Here is a 20,039-nt window from a genome sequence, read left to right on the forward strand (position 1 = left end):
AGGAGTGCTTGACGCCATTTGTCAGGCATGGTCTAGGGGTGCTTTGGTGGTGGTAAAGTGGGAGATTTGTACAGGGTTGAAGGAAGGCTTGAAGAAGGAAGGCTATCATTCCATTTTGCAATGCCGTGCCATACCCTGTGGACGGCGCTTAATTGGAACCAATTTCCTCCTACAACAGGACAATGACCCAAAGCACAGCTCCAAACTATTACTAAGAACTATTTAGGGAAGAAGCAGTCAGCTGGTATTCTGTCTGGAGTGGCCAGCACTGTCACCGGATCTCAACCCTATTAAGCTGTTGTGGGAGCAGCTTGATCGTATGGTACGTAAGAAGTGCCCATCAAGCCAATCCAACTTGTGGGAGGTGCTTCAGGAAGCATGGGGTCAAATCTCTTCAGATAACTTCAACAAATTGACAACTAGAATACCAAAGGTCTGCAAGCCTGTAATTGCTGCAAATGGAGGATTCTTTGACGAAAACAAAGTTTGAAGGACACAATTATTATTTCTATTAAAAATCATTATTTATAACCTTGTCAATATTTTCTATTCATTTTGAAACTAATTTCATGTATGTTTTCATGGAAAACAAGGACATTTCTAAGTGAACCCAAACTTTTGAACGGTAATATAAAAATATATCTTCATTGATTCTTGAAGAATATAACTTAAATGTTTTATGAGCTTAGTTCAACTGTCACACTCATGAGAACCAAAAATATAAGCTTGTTTTATTCCAATGTTTGTAAACATTGTAAATGTAAACACACACTGAATAGCCTCCTAACATGGTTAAAACAAAAATATATGTATCATGGATGGTCAGTCCTTGCATCCATAGCTCTGTATATTAATCTGAGAGTGGTCACATTTCTCCAGGCCCATCCCTCAGCTTTTACCAAAAGAGGCAGGACAACTGTTTTGTTATAGTTTCATCTGTGGATTTGCCCTTTAAAACAGCTGCATATTATCAAGTGTCAGCAACAAAAGGTAAACAATAGGTCTATAGCAAATGCAGCATATGACATTCATTTTTCACATGTAAATAGCACTTTTCAGTAGTGCTCAAAGCATGTCATTCCATGAGTGCAATCAGTCCCCCATGACAACAAAATCATAAACAACAGTAGGGCTGGTTAATAAATCCTTAGTTTTGGGGTCATGCTCAGGTAAAACAATTTGGCTAATCTATACTTGAAGATAACAGATCAAGGGGCATTACATTTATTGGAATGACTGGAATTCTGTTAGACTTTGGTTTTTAATGTAAAGATATACTTTAATCATATTATTATATGTAGTAGAAAGCGATGGGTTAGAAGCCTACATAACCATCCCATAAAGTAAAATTTAACATCCATATATAGCCAGCAATGTAAACTTTAACATTGATTTATCCTGCAATAGATGTCGTTCAATTGGTAACATGCCTTTGTCTTCTTCTAATGCCTCTTAAGGGGAAAGTAATCTAAAAGTAATGGAATGTAATCAGATTACGTTACTGAGTTTGGGTACTCCAAAAGTTACGAAAGCTGGATGGTGCAAAGCTGTCATCAAGGCTAAGGGTGGCTACTTTGAAGAATCTCAAATATAAAATATTTTTTGATTTGTTTAACACATTTTTGGTCACTACATTATTCCATGTGTTATTTCATAGTTTTGCTGTCTTCACTCTATTATTCTACAATGTAGAAACTAATAAAAATAAAGAAAAACCCTGGAATGGTAGGTGTGTCCACTTTTGACTGGTACTGTTTATATTATGGACTCTGACATTGCTGAATCTGATATTTCTTAATTCTTTCTATTAACATTTTTGGAATATGTGTTTACTGTTTTGTGTTGCAATGTATTATTACTGCACTGTTGGAGCTACAAACACAAACATTTCGCTGCACCTGCGATAGCATCTGCAGATATGTGTATGCCAATAAAATTTTATTTTATTTGTCAGAATAAATGTCATCGCCATTTTACCTGCGGTTGTTGTGTTAGCTGATTAGCTGTTATTGTCTCACCTGTTGTTTTAGCTAGCTCTCCCAATCAACACCTGTGATTACTTTATGCCTCGCTGTATGTCTCTCTCAAATGTCAATATGCCTTGTATACTGTTGTTCAGGTTAGTTATCATTGTTTTAGTTTACAATGGAGCCCCTAGTTCCACTCTTCATACCTCTGATACCTCCTTTGTCCCACCTCCCACACATGCGGTGACCTCACCCATTACAACCAGCATGTCCAGAGATACAACCTCTCTTATCATCACCCAGTGCCTGGGCTTACCTCCGCTGTACCCGCACCCTACCATACCCCTGTCTGCGCATTATGCCCTGAATATACTCTACCACGCCCAGAAATCTGCTCCTTTTATTCTTTGTCCCCAACGCTCTAGGCGACCAGTTTTGATAGCCTTTAGCCGCACCCTCATCCTACTCCTCCTTTGTTCCGCGGGTGATGTGGAGGTAAACCCAGGCCCTGCATGTCCCCAGTCACCCTCACTTGTTGACTTCTGTGATCGAAAAAGCCTTGGTTTCATGCATGTCAACATCAGAAGCCTCCTCCCTAAGTTTGTTTTACTCACTGCTTTAGCACACTCTGCCAACCCCGATGTCCTTGCCGTGTCTGAATCCTGGTTTAGGAAGGCCACCAAAAATTCTGAGATTTCCATACCCAACTATAACATTTTCCGTCAAGATAGAAATGCCAAAGAGGGTGGAGTTGCTGTCTACTGCAGAGATTGACATTACTTTGCAGGCTTACTTTCCAGGTCCATACCCAAACAGTTCAAACTTCTAATTTTAAAAATGAATCTCTCCAGAAATAAGTCTCTCACTGTTGCCGCCTGCTACCGAACCCCCTCAGCTCCCAGCTGTTTCCTGGACACCATTTGTGAATTGATCGCCCCCCCCATCTAGCTTCACGCCGCCAAACTTACCCTAGTAAAACTGACTATCCTACCGATCCTCGACTTCGGCGATGTCATCTACAAAATAGCTTCCAATACTCTACTCAGCAAACTGGATGCAGTTTATCACAGTGCCATCCCCTTTGTTACTAAAGCCCCTTATACCACCCACCACTGCGACCTGTATGCTCTAGTCGGCTGGCCCTTGCTACATATTCGTCGCCAGACCCACTGGCTCCAGGTCATCTACAAGTCCATGCTAGGTAAAGCTCCGCCTTATCTCAGTTCACTGGTCACGATGGCAACACCCACCCGTAGCATGCGCTCCAGCAGGTGTATCTCACTGATAATCCCTAAAGCCAACACCCTACCCAATTTACCTACCTCATCCCCATACTGTTTTTATTTATTTACTTTTCTGCTCTTTTGCACACCAGTATCTCTACCTGCACATGACCATCTGACCATTTATCACTCCAGTGTTAATCTGCTAAATTGTAATTATTCGCCTACCTCCTCATGCCTTTTGCACACAATGTATATAGACTCTTTTTTTTTTACTGTGTTATATTGACTTATTCTTTACTCCATGTGTAACTCTGTGTTGTTGTCTGTTCACACTGCTATGCTTTATCTTGGCCAGGTCGCAGTTGTAAATGAAAACTTGTTCTCAACTAGCCTACCCGGTTAAATAACGGTGAAATTTAAAAATAAATAAAAATAAAGTATAATTTATGAATGATGGGATCGATTAATTAATAAGATGAAAAATTATATAACAGATCAGAATTGTCACACAATTCGTTGACGTCACAATTATAGTACTGTATTGTTTTTCAGGGTTTCCCAAACTGGGTGGGGTGCACGTTTTGGTTTTTGCTCTAGCACTACACAGCTGATTCAAATAATCAACTAATCATCAAGCTTTGATCATTTGAATCAGCTGTGTAGTGTTTGGGTAAAAACCAAAAGGTGCACCCCTTGGGGTCCCGAATACAGAGTTTGGGAAACACTAGTTTATGATAGAATCAGAAAACAATCATTATTATTGTAGATTATACAAAAAAAACTAACTTTCTCTGGCCACCAGACGGCATCCTTTTCTTGTTTACAGGTCATGGTATGCAATGGACTCCAGTATGCTCTGCACACAGTAGTAGCAGACGCAATATAAAGCAAAGTATAGGAGTTTCATAGGAGCCTCATTCCAGGCAGACATTTATACCCATTGCATGTAAACAAATCAAATGTGTATTTGTCACCTGCACAGGATACAGCAGGTGTAAACAGTACAGTGAAATGCTTACTTGCAAGCTCAATACACACATTTTTTTATTTGTAGATATGAAGTACAGGTTATTCTGCAAATGTAAAATGTGGTCAAAGCAAAACTCTTATTGCAAATCTATATTGATAAAAAACACAATTTCCATGAACACATCATTTGCATAAGTCCACTGAAAAGAGAACCTGAAGAGTCATTGAAAAACCCTTCATACACTTTAAACTTACATCCATAATACACTATTTTATACTTCTCTTAAAGATGTCCTCCAGCCATTTTTGAACTTCTCCTGTTGAAAAGCAATATCCTAAGTATTAGTACAGTAAAGTACACACACTAAAGCAAAATAGTGTTTTTTAGACAACTGCAAACTTCCAAGGAGTAGGGCATTCAAGGAGTTGGTCTAATGGTCAAATGTGATGTCATCAGTGTAGTTACAAAAAGTGCATCTGTGCAACTCAAATGTGACCAGATATTTTGTTTCTTGGTAGGTATTTGCAAGAACAATAACACAATATAAATGTGTAATTTCATTGGAAATGCATAACAGTTGTTCTCAATATGGCAGAGAACAGTACCACAGAAGAACTTATGCTACTGTACAGCAATGACATGATAAAAAGGTGTTCCCTAGAGATCCAGACAGTAGCTTGGCCAGACAAACTGCCTTATTAAGGAGTCCCCCAGGCAGCTTTTCAAACAACTGGGAGCTTCAGAACACGGCTCCTATCATCATCTTCTCCCTCCCTCCCAGATGTAAAACCACAAACCATAGACAGATCGTCCGCACAGCGGCCCTTTAGCTTTTTCTCTAAATAAGGCAGCTTATCAGAGTTCCTGTCATTTCAGCCATATTCCCATTGCCAAACAACCCTGGCTCCGCTGTGGCAGTGGCGAGCTGCAGGCCTGCACATTCTTTTCCCTTGTATGGGTAAATGCCTGAGCAGGGCTGGCTCTGTTTGGGACAGCCGGGCAAGGCGATTGGCCAATGGAGGAGTGGGATGGGCCGGTTGAAGACTTTCTTTAAACAAACTTTTCAGTGGGACTGCCTGCTTCCCTTCCAACTAAGCACTGAGACCCAGACAGAAGGCCTCAGAGAACTCCCCAAAACAACTACAATTCACCTGAAGCCAAGGTGAGATGGATTTTTAAAAAACATTTTCCTTAATGTTGTTTATCTTAGAGGGATTTTATGTTGGTATTAGATGTGGCACTTTTAAAGCATTAGTCAGAATTGTATGGGAAACTGTCAACATTTGTAAAAGCTGCGTTAAAGGTGAGGGCTGGATAGAGTTTGAGTTCTTCTTGTATGCCTAAAGTGACCAGTCACAGGTCTAGGGTCATCTGGTGTAGCTACTCATCACGGTGGTGCTCTGTAGCCCAAACAACTGTGTTGTGGAATCAAGATTTGACCAGTTGTCACCACTCTGTGCCCCGTATAGAGCTGTCTAAACACTAGAGCAGGGGTATTCAACTCTTACTCGAAGAGGTCAGGAGCCTGCTGGTTTTCTGTCCTACCTAATAATTAATTGCACACACCTGGTGTCCCAGGTCTAAATTAGTCCATGATTAGAGGGGAACAATGAAAAAATGCAATGGAACTGCCTCACTTCTAATCTAGAGCCTTATGTTTACCTGTTTTTAGACCCCGAGAGGTTGGTTTGGTCTGTTGAAGTATGTCGCATTTAGGAACTTCCCCCGTGCTGACCCCTCAGAAGTAGTAGTGGTGTCCGTGATGAGAGGTTAGGTGGTTAGGTCAAGACAGTGATTGACATAACTGCTAGTGTGTGTGTGTCTGGTCAGTGGGGCCCTGACCGCAGAGATGAGGTGTGGTTGGTACACTGATAAACACACAGTACATCCCAGAGAATAACAAACCAATGATGACCTTGAAATGTTTTCTAAACCTAATCGGTGAGTCAGCCAGTCGAGAAACCTGAGGAATTCAATTGGTTGCAGAAGCAGTGAAGTAATAATGGCCTAGAAATGAATTCTAGAGTGAAGTTGGGAAACACAGATTTCCAAGGTGGCTTCAGACTAAAGCTCTAGTTAGTTAGAATGAGATGAGGGTTTGGACAAGACTAATTGATCCGTTTTAAATGGTTGTGCAAGATGTGCTTAGAATGACATAGGGATCTCGTCATCCCTCTACAAGAATGTGAAATATTACAGGAAATCAGGCAACTCAACCCTGAGAAATTCACTTATAACATTCTCATTTTTGAACAGCCCCCTAGTCATGGTGATGTGTTATAAACACATGGAAAAGAGAAGGACAGAACTTCTGAGAAGAAACATTTGCCCCCAGGCCCAAATCTTAAAATTGCTTCAGCCTTTGAAATGAAGCTGGACAATGAGCAAGCAGTTCGCCAGTGACAACTCCCTTACATCTCTATTACCTCCAATAGCAAGCGGAGACACACTGAGTGAGAGAGACTTGTTGTTTGCCTAACATTTGACTGGGTTATGTCACTGGACAACTGGGTCTTGTTCAGTAGGGATGAAATGGTAGAAAATATTTTGGTACCAACTGACATTGCCCCAATGAGAACGTTTTGACGTTTAAAAACAATCTCTAATTTTGTGCCTGCTGAACACGGCCATGATTTTGTGATCTACCTCTATCACACTCATGCAAACACACACGTCGTTCCCATCTATGCTCAAATAAGGCTTGCTAAATGATGTTATGGTAGCCTGCTTTATATCTTGGTTACCAGTGCTTTTATCTCCTGTACCACATGCCAGTAGAGAGTGTATATTTTGTTTCTCTGTCAGTCATCCAACATGAGGAAGAGATTTTGTGTGGAGAGCATCCCTGAGTCTAAGCGAATCATTGATATGAATAACATGCTTCAGTGGCTCTCAATGCATTATGTCATAGTCTGGCAGTCAATGAACTCATTATACCTCTAAATGACTCAACCTTAATGACATGTTAATTCCTGTATGGTATTGTGTCGCTCAGTCTGTATTCTGATGTGCCACCACCCAGCAGCACTATCCCCGCCTGTGCACACATCGTCAATGACGCACACTGAGTGACGGGTCTAAGTTTGGCCTGTTCTCCAGGATACCAGGTGGCTATCTTGTGACCTCTTCACACTGTTCACTGCAGATGACAGTCAGCAGTAGCACAACCTGAATCTTTGGTGTGGAGAGAAAGTGTAATTTGGAGGTCGATGGCATCTGGCACCAATGCAGAGACTGAAAATTGAATAATTGAGACTAAGTAATAACCAATTTTCTGGCACCAAGTGAAGTCCCTAGACAATTTATGTAACATTTTTGCTCATGTATGATCCTATTCAGCGCATATCGCAATCACGCAGATGAGGTTGACATGTAGGCCTAACTAAATCATCACTGTCAGGCTTTTGCATTTATACTCTTGTGCCATGATAAATTAAGAACATTTTTCTTTATTCAATCTTTTTTGGGGGAGACATTTCCCGTGGGAGAGATGAGAACCATCCGCTTCCCCAATACAACAGCCCACTTTGGGGAGTCGTATCTTTCATCCAACCGTAACCATCCATATTCTATTTTGCACGCCTTAGGCCCATCCAACCACCATCATGTCGAGCAAACGTGCAAAGGGGAAGACCACCAAGAAGCGGCCCCAGAGGGCCACGTCCAACGTGTTCGCCATGTTCGACCAGTCTCAGATCCAGGAGTTCAAGGAGGCCTTCAACATGATCGACCAGAACCGAGACGGCTTCATCGACAAGGAGGATCTTCATGACATGCTGGCCTCACTGGGTAAGACATAGGCCAAAGGGGAACGCATAGGAACCTGTTAGTGGGTTGACTATATTCTATATACAAAACCTAACGAGCGTATACTCATCAATTCTAGACTGAAACAACCTCCCCAAAAACAACCTTAGAGATGTATAGCAACAGAACGTTTCCCAGTTATACCAGTACTGTCAGATAGAGCGCTAACAATAAGCATGCCGACCGGTAATAACGTCCAAACAGGCACATAAGTCAATTTAACATTGGTCCAACGGACATCGAAAGTATGTCCCAATGGGGATTGAACCATAATATTTATATTTCCTCAATGTCTACCTTCAAACAGAATTCAGATTTTACCACTTAATGTTGACTATGGTGTGAGTGTTCTGTTGTGGTCCCCAGGTAAGAACCCGTCAGATGAGTACCTGGAGGGGATGATGGCGGAGGCGCCGGGGCCCATCAACTTCACCATGTTTCTCACCATGTTCGGAGAGCGCCTCAACGGCACCGACCCCGAGGACGTTATCCGCAACGCCTTCGCCTGCTTCGACGAGGAGGGTTCTGGTGAGACACACGAGCACGCACACTCACAAACACTCTTCAATGTCAACCACTAGCATCCACCTTCACAGTAATGTCAAACACTTAAAAGGGAAAAAAACAGACTTCTTATCCTCGATTCTTCTCAGCCTCTCTTCTTACCACCTTCTCAACCGTATTGGGAAGGTTCAAGGTCCCCCCCCACTCGGACCTTCTTCTCCAATGTTTAGAGAAGGAGAGAGGATGAGAAGAATCAAGGAAAGAGCCAGATGATGACCCGCCTCACTCTCCCGTTTGCAGGAGTGCTCCACGAGGACCACCTGCGAGAGTTACTGACCACAATGGGCGACCGTTTCACTGATGAGGAAGTGGACGAGCTGTTCCGTGAGGCGCCTATCGACACGAAGGGCAACTTCAACTACGCCGAGTTCACCCGCATCCTCAAACACGGAGCTAAGGACAAGGACGACATGTAGGGAGAGACAACTGCTTTGCGGCCCACACACAGTGCTTTTTTTTAGATGGAATGGACTTCTCTTTTATAGTCAATGGTGATTATCCATTGAGGAGTGTATCTCAATAAGTCTGTAGTGGCTTCCTCTCTGTATCCTTTCTGAGATTCCCAGTGATCTGAATATTGCTTTACTCTAATCCATTCCAGGAAAGGTGACAAGGTGAAAGGAAGCAATATTAGACTCTTGAGATGCACTGAACGCCTTTTGTATGTGTGCCCCACTCCCCCTAAAAAGCATTCCACACTACATACCAGCCAAGTACCTCTTCTTGCCTCACACCAGCACCACCTCTGTAAAGAACTGCACCTTCTATCCAGGAGCTGTGTTGGAAAACCACATTGTAATGGACTCTTCTATTCTATTAATGTAATGTTTTTGACGGGTTGTATGTTACCTTCATTGCTTAAATGCTTATCATTCCACCCTTCTTTCGTTGGACATGTTTCCCAGTGCTAGTCATATCTCCTTGTCATCTGGTCAGGTCTATTCTAACTCTGCCTGCATTGATGCACCACAACCTCATTCAAGATAAAACACTCAACATGAAGGGTCAGACCTGTACACGAAAGCGAGGGATGATGTCGTGAAGAAAGTCAGCCTTTTGAAATTGTTTACTCGTTGCTCTTTCATAAGAGAGAACAGAAGGAAGAGGTTGGGCTTGGTTGTGTTCGGGTATAATCATGTTTGGGTTGAATTATTGTTAAAGGAAAATGATCATGCCTGTATAGGACTAACGAAGGACCCTGAAGTGACATTCCACTGTGTCCTTTATTCCAGATGAGTAATTTCAATGTCCTGCTGCATTCAGTGCAGCATTCAATACCTTTTAATATTCTATCAGAGAAAATAAAATATAAACTGATATTCTCTTGCATTGCAGTTGTGACACTTCACACCACTTTGAGAAGAATACTTAATATTTACTGTATGTCTTCAACTCTGCATTGTTGGAAAAGGACCCGCGAGAAAGCATTTCACTGTTAGTCTACAACCTGTCATGTAAGAAGCATGTGACATAATGTATGCTCAAATGAAGTGGTCCAGGTTAAAGCACTAGCACACCAGATGTGGACTAGGCAGTATTTCAAGAGTCACCGAGTCTTAGCTGTAATCAGTAGCAGTGAAACTGCCACCCCGTTTGCGATATTACAATATGTTACTTCAAACAGTGAACACCACAATTGTCCGTAAAGCTCCGAGACAAGATTGTGTCAAGGCACAGATCGGGGGAAGGGTACCAAGTTATTCTGGCAGCATTGAAGGTCCCCAAGAACAGTGGCCTCCATTCTTAAATTTAAGTTTGGAACCACCAAGACTCTTCCTAGAGCTGGCCACCTGTCCAAACAGCAATCGGTGAAGAGCCTTGGTCAGAGAGGTGACCAAGAACCCAATGGTCACTCCGACAGAGCTCCAGAGTTCCTCTGTGGAGATGGGAGAACCTTCCAGAAGGACAACCATCTCTGCAGCACTTCACCAATCAGGCCTTTACTATTTAGTAAAAGGCACATGGCAGCCCGCTTGGAGTTTTCCTAAAGGCATCTAAAGGACTCTGACCATGAGAAACAAGAATCTCTGGAGTGATGAAACCAAGATGTGACATTTGGCATTTAGGACGTCTGGAGGAAACCGGCACCGCTAATCACCTGGCCATTACCATCCCTACGGTGAAGCATCATGCTGTGGGGATGTTTTTCAGCAGTCTCCCACTTGACTGGGAGACAAGTCAGATTCTAGGGAAAGATGAACGGAGCAAAGTACTGAGTAAAGGGTCTGATTACTTAGTTAAACGTGATTTAAAAAAAAAAAAGATGTACATTAGCAAACATCTCTTTAAAAGTTGCTTTATTATAGGGAGCAGTGTGTAGATTTGTTTTAATAAGGCTGTAACATATGGAAGAAGTGAAGGGGTCTGAATACTGATCAAATGCACTGTTTGGCATCAATATAAATTAGTTTGTGTTTATCCGGGTATTGTGTGGTTAGAGTCCAGTGAGTGTGGGGGGGGGGGGGGGGTATGCAAATAGTACAGGTAGTCATTTGATAATTGTTTTAACTATTCAAGTCCGTTAAGAACAAATTCTTATTTACAATGACGGCCTACTCCGGCCAAACCCAGACGCTGGGACAATTGTGCGCCGCCCTATAGGACTCCCAATCACGGTCGGTTGTGATACAGCCCGGATTCGAACCAGTGTCTGTAGTGACGCTTCTAGCATTGAGATGCAGTGCCTTGGATCCAGATTAACTGTTCCAAGTCTTATGGCTTGGGAGGAAGAAGCTGTTCAGGATCCTTTTGGTCCCAGACATGGTGCTCCGGTACAGTTGGCCATGCAGTAGCAGAGAACAGTCTATGACTTAGGGAGTTCCTCTGACACCGCCCAGTATAGAGGTCCTGGGTGGCTGGAAGGTGACCATCTAAAAGGTTCAGTAGACCTTTGGACTCAACTTAGATGAAAATGGTTGTCTTGGATAGAACTGGGGGAGGGCATCCATGATACAATATATTGCACATGTAAATTCTGTGTCATTAATCTTAGTGCTGCGAGACAAAAGGATATTGTAATGTGACACTACAGTTCATATATATATATATATAACGAAACAAAGCACATGGATCAGCATATGAAAAAGAAAAACTTTTATTCTCTGAAATGCTTGTACAAAACACATTTAAAGTTTAAGGCATATATTGCACAGACTATTCAAAAGTTTCTATGTAGAAGGGGTATATCCCTCAATCCCATGTTTAAGGCACGATAGCCAGTTATACTTTCAATACATCAGCCATGATTCATACAGTGAAATGGAAAAAACATCTTTAGGATGCAATTGGTCATATTGAGAAGCTACACATTGTCATTTCAGCTACAATTCATGCCAAAAGAAAAACACCTGACCTTGATGAATTTACATGCATTTTCACATTGGCATCTACGACCCAAGTTTCATTCTGCATCCAAAACCTGATATATATATATATATATATATATTTCTAAATAATGTCCAGTATCCAGGTTGTTTCCAGTATCGTAACAAGTAACATGTAGTCAGTGGCATGTAGTAATGAATAAACCACGTACCCGCTTAATTGTACTGTATATCTATTCACACCATTATTTCTTACAAATCACTATGACCAGGAACCCTTCCTTCCCCCAAACTGTTTAAGGAGGAGTTAAGGGCTCAGACGCACCAAAAGTGTTTGCTGGCTGAGAATACTTAGCACCTGTGAACATAATTTGCCAACAGAGTGCGCACCGATTTTACACATAGAAACACATAAAAATTTGGGCAGTCAATATACAGCAGGTCCCCAAAAGACAGCGTGCTGAATGACAGGCAGAATGCTAGATCCACATTGGGTGCAGCGTGTGAGCCTTAAAACTCTTCAGCACATCTCCGTTAGTGGAGTACCTGTACGATCTACCTTTCCCAACGACAAATCAGGAAACAATGCCGACATCCAGCCGTATGAAAGAAATCCAGGGGTAGCCTACATATCTGGGAGACATGACGGAGAGAATGGGATCAGTGCGCGTCACAAACCCAGGCTAATAATAACAAAACTCCATATCAGCTCCTCATGCTTCTTTCTAGCTGGAAGATCAAACATTTTCTGGAATTGTAACACAATGGTCTTTTCAAAGCTTAAGAGTTGAAAAGAATAGAGAAAAGTCTAAGTTGGACCTGTTTGACCTGACAGAATATAAGACTTTGCAGCAGCACAGTGTGTTGACGTAGGGTCTCACGAATATTTGTGCTGCGTCAAAAGTTAGGATTTAGCCATAAAATGTGGTATATGAACTAAGACCGTTTCATGGAAACTACAACCGTATAAGAATGAGTAACACTGTAGAGAGGATATAGTCCACTAACAGAGAGAAAATACAGAGAGGAAAGGAGAGTCAAATTATCCAGAGAGTTTGCTTCTCAATAACCTCAACATTGATCAATGACTTCAATACAACACTGACCAGCCTTTGTCATCCGAGGGAACTACTAAGAGTATTTCAATTAAGACATTTTGGTTTGAAATACAAGGACCAGATCTTAAGGCTCCAATGATTTGCTACTTGGGTCAAACCCTCTCCAAACAGGATGACCCAAAAGCTTGAAAATGTTTGTAACAGTCTTCATCCATCAACTATGGCATACTAGGGCACTAGCCTGACCGCGTCACCTGACTAAGCCTTCAGCGTCGACCACAGAAATTGAGTTCTGTTACATGACCTTACGTTCACACACACACACAGGGATGTCACCTCCTCCACATCCACATTAAAAACATCCCAGGAAATCATACACAATACATAAAGATAACAGAGCAATACAAAAAAAACATTCCTTTCATATATACACACAAATACTGCTTACCCGCTGAGATACTATTTTGGAAATGGGTGAAAAGGATTTTTTTTTTATAAGTAAAACAAAATGGTAGTGTTCATATACTTTGCGACTGATGATTTTGGGTGTGTGTCTTCGATGTAGAATCCCTGGTGGCCACATGTTTACAGTCGCTTTAAGGCAAGGAGAAGGACATTGGAGCTGTGCAGTCAGGCACACTGCAGTACAATCAATTTCCCTTCCGCCTGTCTTCCGGCATTGTGAGGAGGGGGAAGGGGGCGTCGGAATGCTTGAGATTGTGAAGGCCGGACTAAAAAATGAAAATCTAAAGTGCATAAACTGTACTGGAGGAGCACGACACTAGCGCTTGAAACAAACAAACACGGTTGTCTCCGCCCCAAGTCCGCCCTTGTTTATCCTTGGTGGGAATGATTGACAGGCTAGACAGCCAGGGTTTAAAGTAATCGAGTCCCGCTTTATACATTCAACCAAGTCCTGCTACTGCTACTGATGAGGCTAGATCTGCTGGTGCTGGCTTCAAGACATTAAAAAAATGTTTAACAGGGGAAGGAAATGTCCTCGTTTGGAAATGGTTGAGATAGTAAGAGTTCAAAACTACATAATAGAACTTTGTGTTGTCGTTCTTATGTTGACATCACATTTAACCTACACTCTGGAATGTTGACAAGTTGACAGCTTCTGCCCAGCAACAGGCTCTATTGGAAAAAATATTTTGTTAAAAGTCCTGATTAAAAAAATGCTTTAAAAAAGCATCGTCTTTAAAACACTTGTATTTCCATCCCTGTGTCTGATGTATATGACAGTTCTGCATATACAGAGTGCAGAGCAGAGACATACAGGATCAGTGGGTTGATGAAAGGAATATGTCCTCAGATATACACAGCTTGGTGTGGGCCGTGGCTCTAGTTGACTGTCTCACTGACAGCATGCAGGGTGTGCTGCGCCCCCCACACTGTGGCTATGGGAGTCTGTGCCACGGGACCAGGCTGTCGAACTGGAACGTCGCTGTGGACCATGCTCCACACACTGGCCACTGACTGGGCCCTCTGGACACTGCTGCTGCTGGGGATGGAGGAAGAAAGGCCTAGGAATGGGGTGAGGGCTGGCGGAGGTGCTTGGACTAGGGCTAAAGTTGGGGATGAGACTGGGACAGGGGATAAAGTTAGTGAAGGGGTGAAGGTTTGAACAGGGCTTAGGGCTGACACAGGGGGTTTGATTGGTGCTGGGATGAAGGTTGGGACAGGGGTTGAAACTGGCACTAGGACTGGAATTTGGGCCTGGCGAGGAGGCAGACTTGGCGCAGGAATGAAGGAAAAGGCTGGGGTGAGTTTAGGTGCTGAAGAGACTGTGCCGGGGTTTGGGACTGAAACTGCGGACACCACAGCCTTTTCCGTGGGACTCTGCTCTCTGGGCGAGTTCAGCGTAGCTTGGCTCGGCTCTGGTGGAAGGGTCAGACCCATACCACTGCTGCAGACCGTGGCCTCTGTAGTGGCCTTCGTCTGACTCTCATGCTCAGCGGCCCTCTGAAGAGCTGCATCCACCAGCAGCCTCAGGTCACTGAAGTCCTGGCCAGGGCACAGCTCCGGAGGGGTGGGGGGTGGCGTGTTGAATAGCCCGCCAGTAGGACTGGCGCTAATAACCGTAGAGCCCTTCTCCTCGACCTCCCTCAGGAGAACGTGCATGTCCAGCTGCATCAGGGCCTGGACGCAGCAGCCCTCTTGGCCTGGGTAGCCAGCTCCCGTCAGAATGGCCGTGGCTGTGTTTCCCAGGAGGCTGAGGTCCAGCGTGGGGGCTGGCCGGATGACCGAGGGCCGGAGTGGGGGCAGGGATGGTGAGGGGACCGAGGAGGTGGGGCTTTCAGGGGAGCTACCTCCACCACCAGTGGATGAGCGACCCTCACCTTTTCCTGCCCGCCGGGAGATGGTGAAATGGGTGGGGTCTTTGCCGTCCTTGCGGAGAAGGTCAGGGAGGAGGCGGCGACGGGCGTTGATGAACCAGTTGCATATCTGGAAAGTGGAGGAAGTTCCTTTAACAATGCCTGCATGACTGAGAAAACAAACTGGGTGCATCTCAAGGGCCCAACTCGGCTTCCGTCAAGATCCAAACTACAGATATAAATCTCAAGTCACTTAGAAAGTTTTTTTTTTTGGTGTGTGTGCCAAGTCAACTAGAAGACCCTAATAATTAGCTCAACTGACCAGTATAAAGTGTTAAAACTGGGCCGAGGCCAGTTGTTTGGGAATAGTCTCCCTCACCTTTAGGCCTGGTTACCGCCCTCTAGTGGGAAACACCTCCCCCACACACAGTGAGATGAGGGGCCTCAGACTGTTGGCATTAGAGAAGTCTCGGGTGAAAAATTTGCCACAGAGAAGTACACAGCCAGCCAGGGGCACAACATTGGAGCTCGGTTGTCTGCCGGCTTCAAGTCAACTAGAAGACCCTAATAATTAGCTCAACTGGCTCATATAATAAAGAGTTAAAACTGGGCCGGCTGTCTGCTCTAGCCTCTTGCTCTGTCTGCTCATGTCACCAACTCCTGGGTTGTGAGAGTGTGTGTGTATTGGAGGGAAGAGGAAACATCACATGGTTGGCCTACAAGGGCTGCTGTAACGGTGTCAAATTCATCTGTACAGTAGTACATCAGTCATGGGATATTTGCTACACTGTTGTGAAACACCCAAGGGCTGAAGTACGATGATAAGTACGAAGTAAATACCATGGGATGGATCGCTGTTTAGAATACTTAGCAACAGCCTGAAGTAGGCCTATAGGTGCTGCTGCTTTTATCGCCCCGCACACGTGGCCAATAGAGAACACAATATCTGATAAACAACTATCTTCGACAGGGCGAGTAGGTGGTCATGGCTTCATCTTGCCCCAAGTGTCTGCTGTGATCAACTGTTTACACAGCATCAGGAGCTAATCAGCATATCTGGAACCATTCAACTGGAGGACATTGTAAATCATTCATTTCAACATTACACTTGTAAGGGGAGCATGATGAAACCGAACCTAAAAACGTATAAAACATTTAACATGAACTATGAAGGCCACAATGATTAATAGTAATCACATAGTATAACCTTACAGGCACTTGGGACATTTTACCATGCGCATGCTTTCCTTCATTCATTCATTTTGCTTTAACAATGTTAGGCCGGTCCGCTCACCTGTAGCACGGAGAGGCTGGTCTGATCTGACAGGCTGAGTTTCTCCTGCTCTGAAGGGTAGGCGTTGTAGCGGTGCTCATACAGCCAGGTCCGCAGCACAATGACCGCCTCCTTGGGCAGGTTGCCGCGGCGACGCCGCTTACCAGAGGCCACGCCGCCCCCTGACAGGTCAAGGGGAAAGCCGTCATCCTCAAAGGGGTCGCTGTCAGACATGGCTGACGACAGCTCCCGTATCTGCTCCTCTTCCAGAGCTGAGGAGGGGAGGAGGTCAGTTTGGCCAAGCTAGTGTTTGTATGGTGGACACTTCACAGGGTTGGACATTCACTCATTTGTTATGGAATGTATTGTGTTCCCTCCAAATCAGATTACCATGTTACGCATCTACTTCTGTGTAGGCCTGTTTGTTATTGTACATTCACCAACCTATAAAGAAGGGTTAAATGAAGGGTTAAATTGAGACGCTTGTTTACAGAAAACAGGGGGTGACCTGTGCCAATTAGCCATCTAGTATGCTCTGAACACCTGTGTGTAAGCTTAACTCTGAAGTGTAGTGTTGTCAGATGGAGGCACCCATAGCTGTATGCATCTGTCCAAAACTGCTACAATAAGTGTATATTTTTTATTTGGATTCTTTCGCTGGTGTACAATAAGGGCCATATGTTTCAAACGCCATACCGCAGGCGATGAATTACATTTCTAAAGTTTACAATCCAGACAATTGTGGTTCACGTGGGGCTGTCGTGGGTCGAAGTGAATGGTTGTGAACTGTATGAAGACAGAATGCCGCCTAGAGTTAGAGACCTAGTATGGGTGAAGCAGTCAGGTAAGCACAACTAAAAGCATTCATCAATGACAACTTACTATTAAAGTGATGTGCCATTAATTGAACTAAAACATTCAGAACCCCGGGGGCAACTCAAAATGGAGCATGCTTTCTCCCAAGGTATAGAACGCAGTAAATGTCTTTCTCTGGTTGAAATCTGACCCCCTGGGGGCAGCCTGTCCTTACAAAGGAGATTGTGTGCATATCACCATCTCCAGCGGCAGGCGAGCTATAGACCGTGCAAGGGACCATTTTCACCTCTTGCCAGGGAAATTCAGAGTCCTGGAGACACTCCTCACTTGTTTGTATGCCCAAATTGAATGTCCATCCAATTGTTTACAGTACGTTGCGGCTATAATCTTTTTAAGTGTTAAGTGCATGAAAGGGCAAAACTGATAATTGATTATAGCAAACTAAATATGCCAAGAACTTAAATAGGTAAACTAGTTATTTTTATACTGTCTAAAACACTGGATTTTCAGTGGGTGAGTTGTGCTGTCAATATTTTGTCCATTGAACAGCTTGAAAGTAGCAATTAAAGTTACTAGCGATCCCGTTACACAGCTGGTAATGACCTGCATTTTAGCTAGTAGCTAATGAATGCACTCCAGGTGGGTCATAAAACGTGGGATAATTTGAGCTAACTAGTTTGATGAGGTTAGATTGAAGTCAGTTAACTTACATGTCATACGTTACTCCTATCAAACCTCAACTGTCTACGAAGCAAAGGCCGTTCTTATATTAGAGCTAATATGATATTTTCTAAATTACTCAATGGGTTAAACTTCAAAGGCGTGAGTAGAAATCGAGCTGCTAAATTCACTAAAATCCTCAAGGCGAAAAGGGCATTACAGCCAACGTAACTTAGCTAGTTAACTAGCTAGCTGTTAAGGCTAGCAGGCTACAAAGCAAACAATGAAGTTCGCGTCAGTGATTGGTATTCTGTTATGTTCCATTCAATCTCGTCTAGTGCAGTTAACATTGTTCCAGAGAAATCTAAATTATCTAGCTGAAAGCAATCAATTTCCAAATGCAAAAAAATCGCGAAAATAAGAAAATCCTGTTAGAGCCCGAAAAATGAGCAAAGAAAACATTGACTAAGTTTGCTAGCCATCTTCCCATCGTCACGTAGCAAACGTACAAAGAACCCTTTGAACGCACGCCATAGCGCATGTAGGACTGTTCTGTCGCTCCGCCAGATGGACACCATGCTTGCTTCCAAAGATAACTAGCTGGTTAGCTGTCCCTCCAAATTCAAACAAACACACGCTGCATTTGCTCGCAACAAAAAACTGCATTCCATTTAACACCAACGGGCGAGCACACCAGGCAAACCGTCAGACACGGTCAGGGCAACAATTCATACCTGGAAATAAAAATAACATGGCTAATTTCTGCCTACCTCGTTTTAGGGGTTTCATTCTTTGTTGATGGCTTGCTCGAAAACACGCAGCTGTCGAAGTTCCTTGTAAAATGCGTGCCCCGGCTAAATGTTGACAAAGCGAGATTTTGTTTCCAAGCGCCAAAGGTGTTGCACGCTTTTACTTTGCTCTTCAAGGCTTCAAATCTTTTTTTCTTGCGACCTAAGCGTACTGTTGTTCTATTGCGTTTCGATGTCTTGCTAGAACAAATGTTTCATAATTTGTGTCGCTCAGTTCTTTTTACCTGCAGAAGCAAAGCCAACTCTATACCAATCTGACAGTAGAAGATGGAATGATCCCGCCTCTTGTATCTGCGCGATCCAATCACGGCTCTTTCTTTCCAGTAGACATGCCGTGTCATCATTCCTGAGTGACTGACAGGCGAAGCATTTAATTCAAAATCCAGTACAAGATTTTATTGAATAATGTTGTTTTGTTTCCGACATTATTGAAATTAACACACACGAACTATTGTTTTTGCCAACATATTATAGTGGCCAGCAAACCAAGGGGGTTTCCTCATGTACTCGGAATATGCGTTTATTATGTAACCGAAACGATCATGTTTTCTTGTTACATAAACGGGATCAAAAATCTTGACAGCAACAGTGGGCCACTGCCACTAATGGATGCAGTAATAAAACAGTAAAAAGTCTGGTCAATAGAACAGCAGAATCTTCCCAACAACTGCAGGAGAAAGTCGAAGCTTTCTCACCTTGCTCCCCATCCTCTTTCATATGCAGCAAAATACTCTAGGTGCTGTACGCGGGGCTGCCTCGGAAAGCTTGTTGTTGCCACTGCAAAATATCTACATGTCAGGCAATATTATTTTAGTATTTTAGTTTTTGTCTCGCACGTAGGTAGGAATTTGCATTATGTGATAATACAATGTGACAAGAATGTAAATAGTCACTGGTGTGGAAGACTAACCAAATGACGCATTAGACAGACTACAATCTCTAGATTGTCTAGATTAGATTATAGACTAGCCTATATAGCCTAGTGTAGATTATAATAATCCCATTACTCACTATAATAAAATCATCTCTGACACCATCAACCCGATAGAGGATTAACAAAATGACCATTGTGAACGGTTTGAGAAAGTATTGTGTGCATTTTATTGAATGATATTCTCTCTTCATAGTATTTTACAGTACATATTTTAACAAATGAGCTCATTGTAATTGTATAAATAAATCTACAGCATTGTAAAAGATGGAGTGGTTCTCTGCATTCAGATTTCATTTTTATTTACAACAGAATGT

At 43.2% G+C, this 20,039-nt stretch overlaps 2 protein-coding genes across 2 annotated transcripts; one reads left to right on the forward strand and one right to left on the reverse strand.

Moving 5' to 3' along the window:
* Window positions 1-5,031: 5,031 nt before the first annotated feature.
* LOC109891383 (myosin regulatory light polypeptide 9-like) lies at window positions 5,032-9,856 on the forward strand. Its single transcript, XM_020483872.2, has 4 exons — window positions 5,032-5,325; window positions 7,751-7,952; window positions 8,337-8,498; window positions 8,775-9,856. The coding sequence occupies exons 2-4, from the start codon at window positions 7,769-7,771 to the stop codon at window positions 8,948-8,950; spliced, it is 522 nt and encodes a 173-aa protein (XP_020339461.1). The 5' UTR covers window positions 5,032-5,325; window positions 7,751-7,768; the 3' UTR covers window positions 8,951-9,856.
* Window positions 9,857-11,608: 1,752 nt separating this feature from the next.
* On the reverse strand, window positions 11,609-19,061 carry LOC109891384 (homeobox protein AKR). The gene is made up of 3 exons (XM_020483873.2): window positions 18,753-19,061; window positions 16,528-16,778; window positions 11,609-15,363 (listed from the first exon to the last, which is right to left on the reverse strand). Exons 1-3 carry the CDS (start codon window positions 18,769-18,771, stop codon window positions 14,260-14,262), a joined length of 1,374 nt encoding a protein of 457 aa, XP_020339462.1. The 5' UTR covers window positions 18,772-19,061; the 3' UTR covers window positions 11,609-14,259.
* Between the last annotated feature and the right edge of the window lie 978 nt (window positions 19,062-20,039).

The sequence above is a fragment of the Oncorhynchus kisutch genome, linkage group LG5, assembly GCF_002021735.2.
Source record: "Oncorhynchus kisutch isolate 150728-3 linkage group LG5, Okis_V2, whole genome shotgun sequence".
Lineage (NCBI taxonomy): Eukaryota > Metazoa > Chordata > Actinopteri > Salmoniformes > Salmonidae > Oncorhynchus > Oncorhynchus kisutch.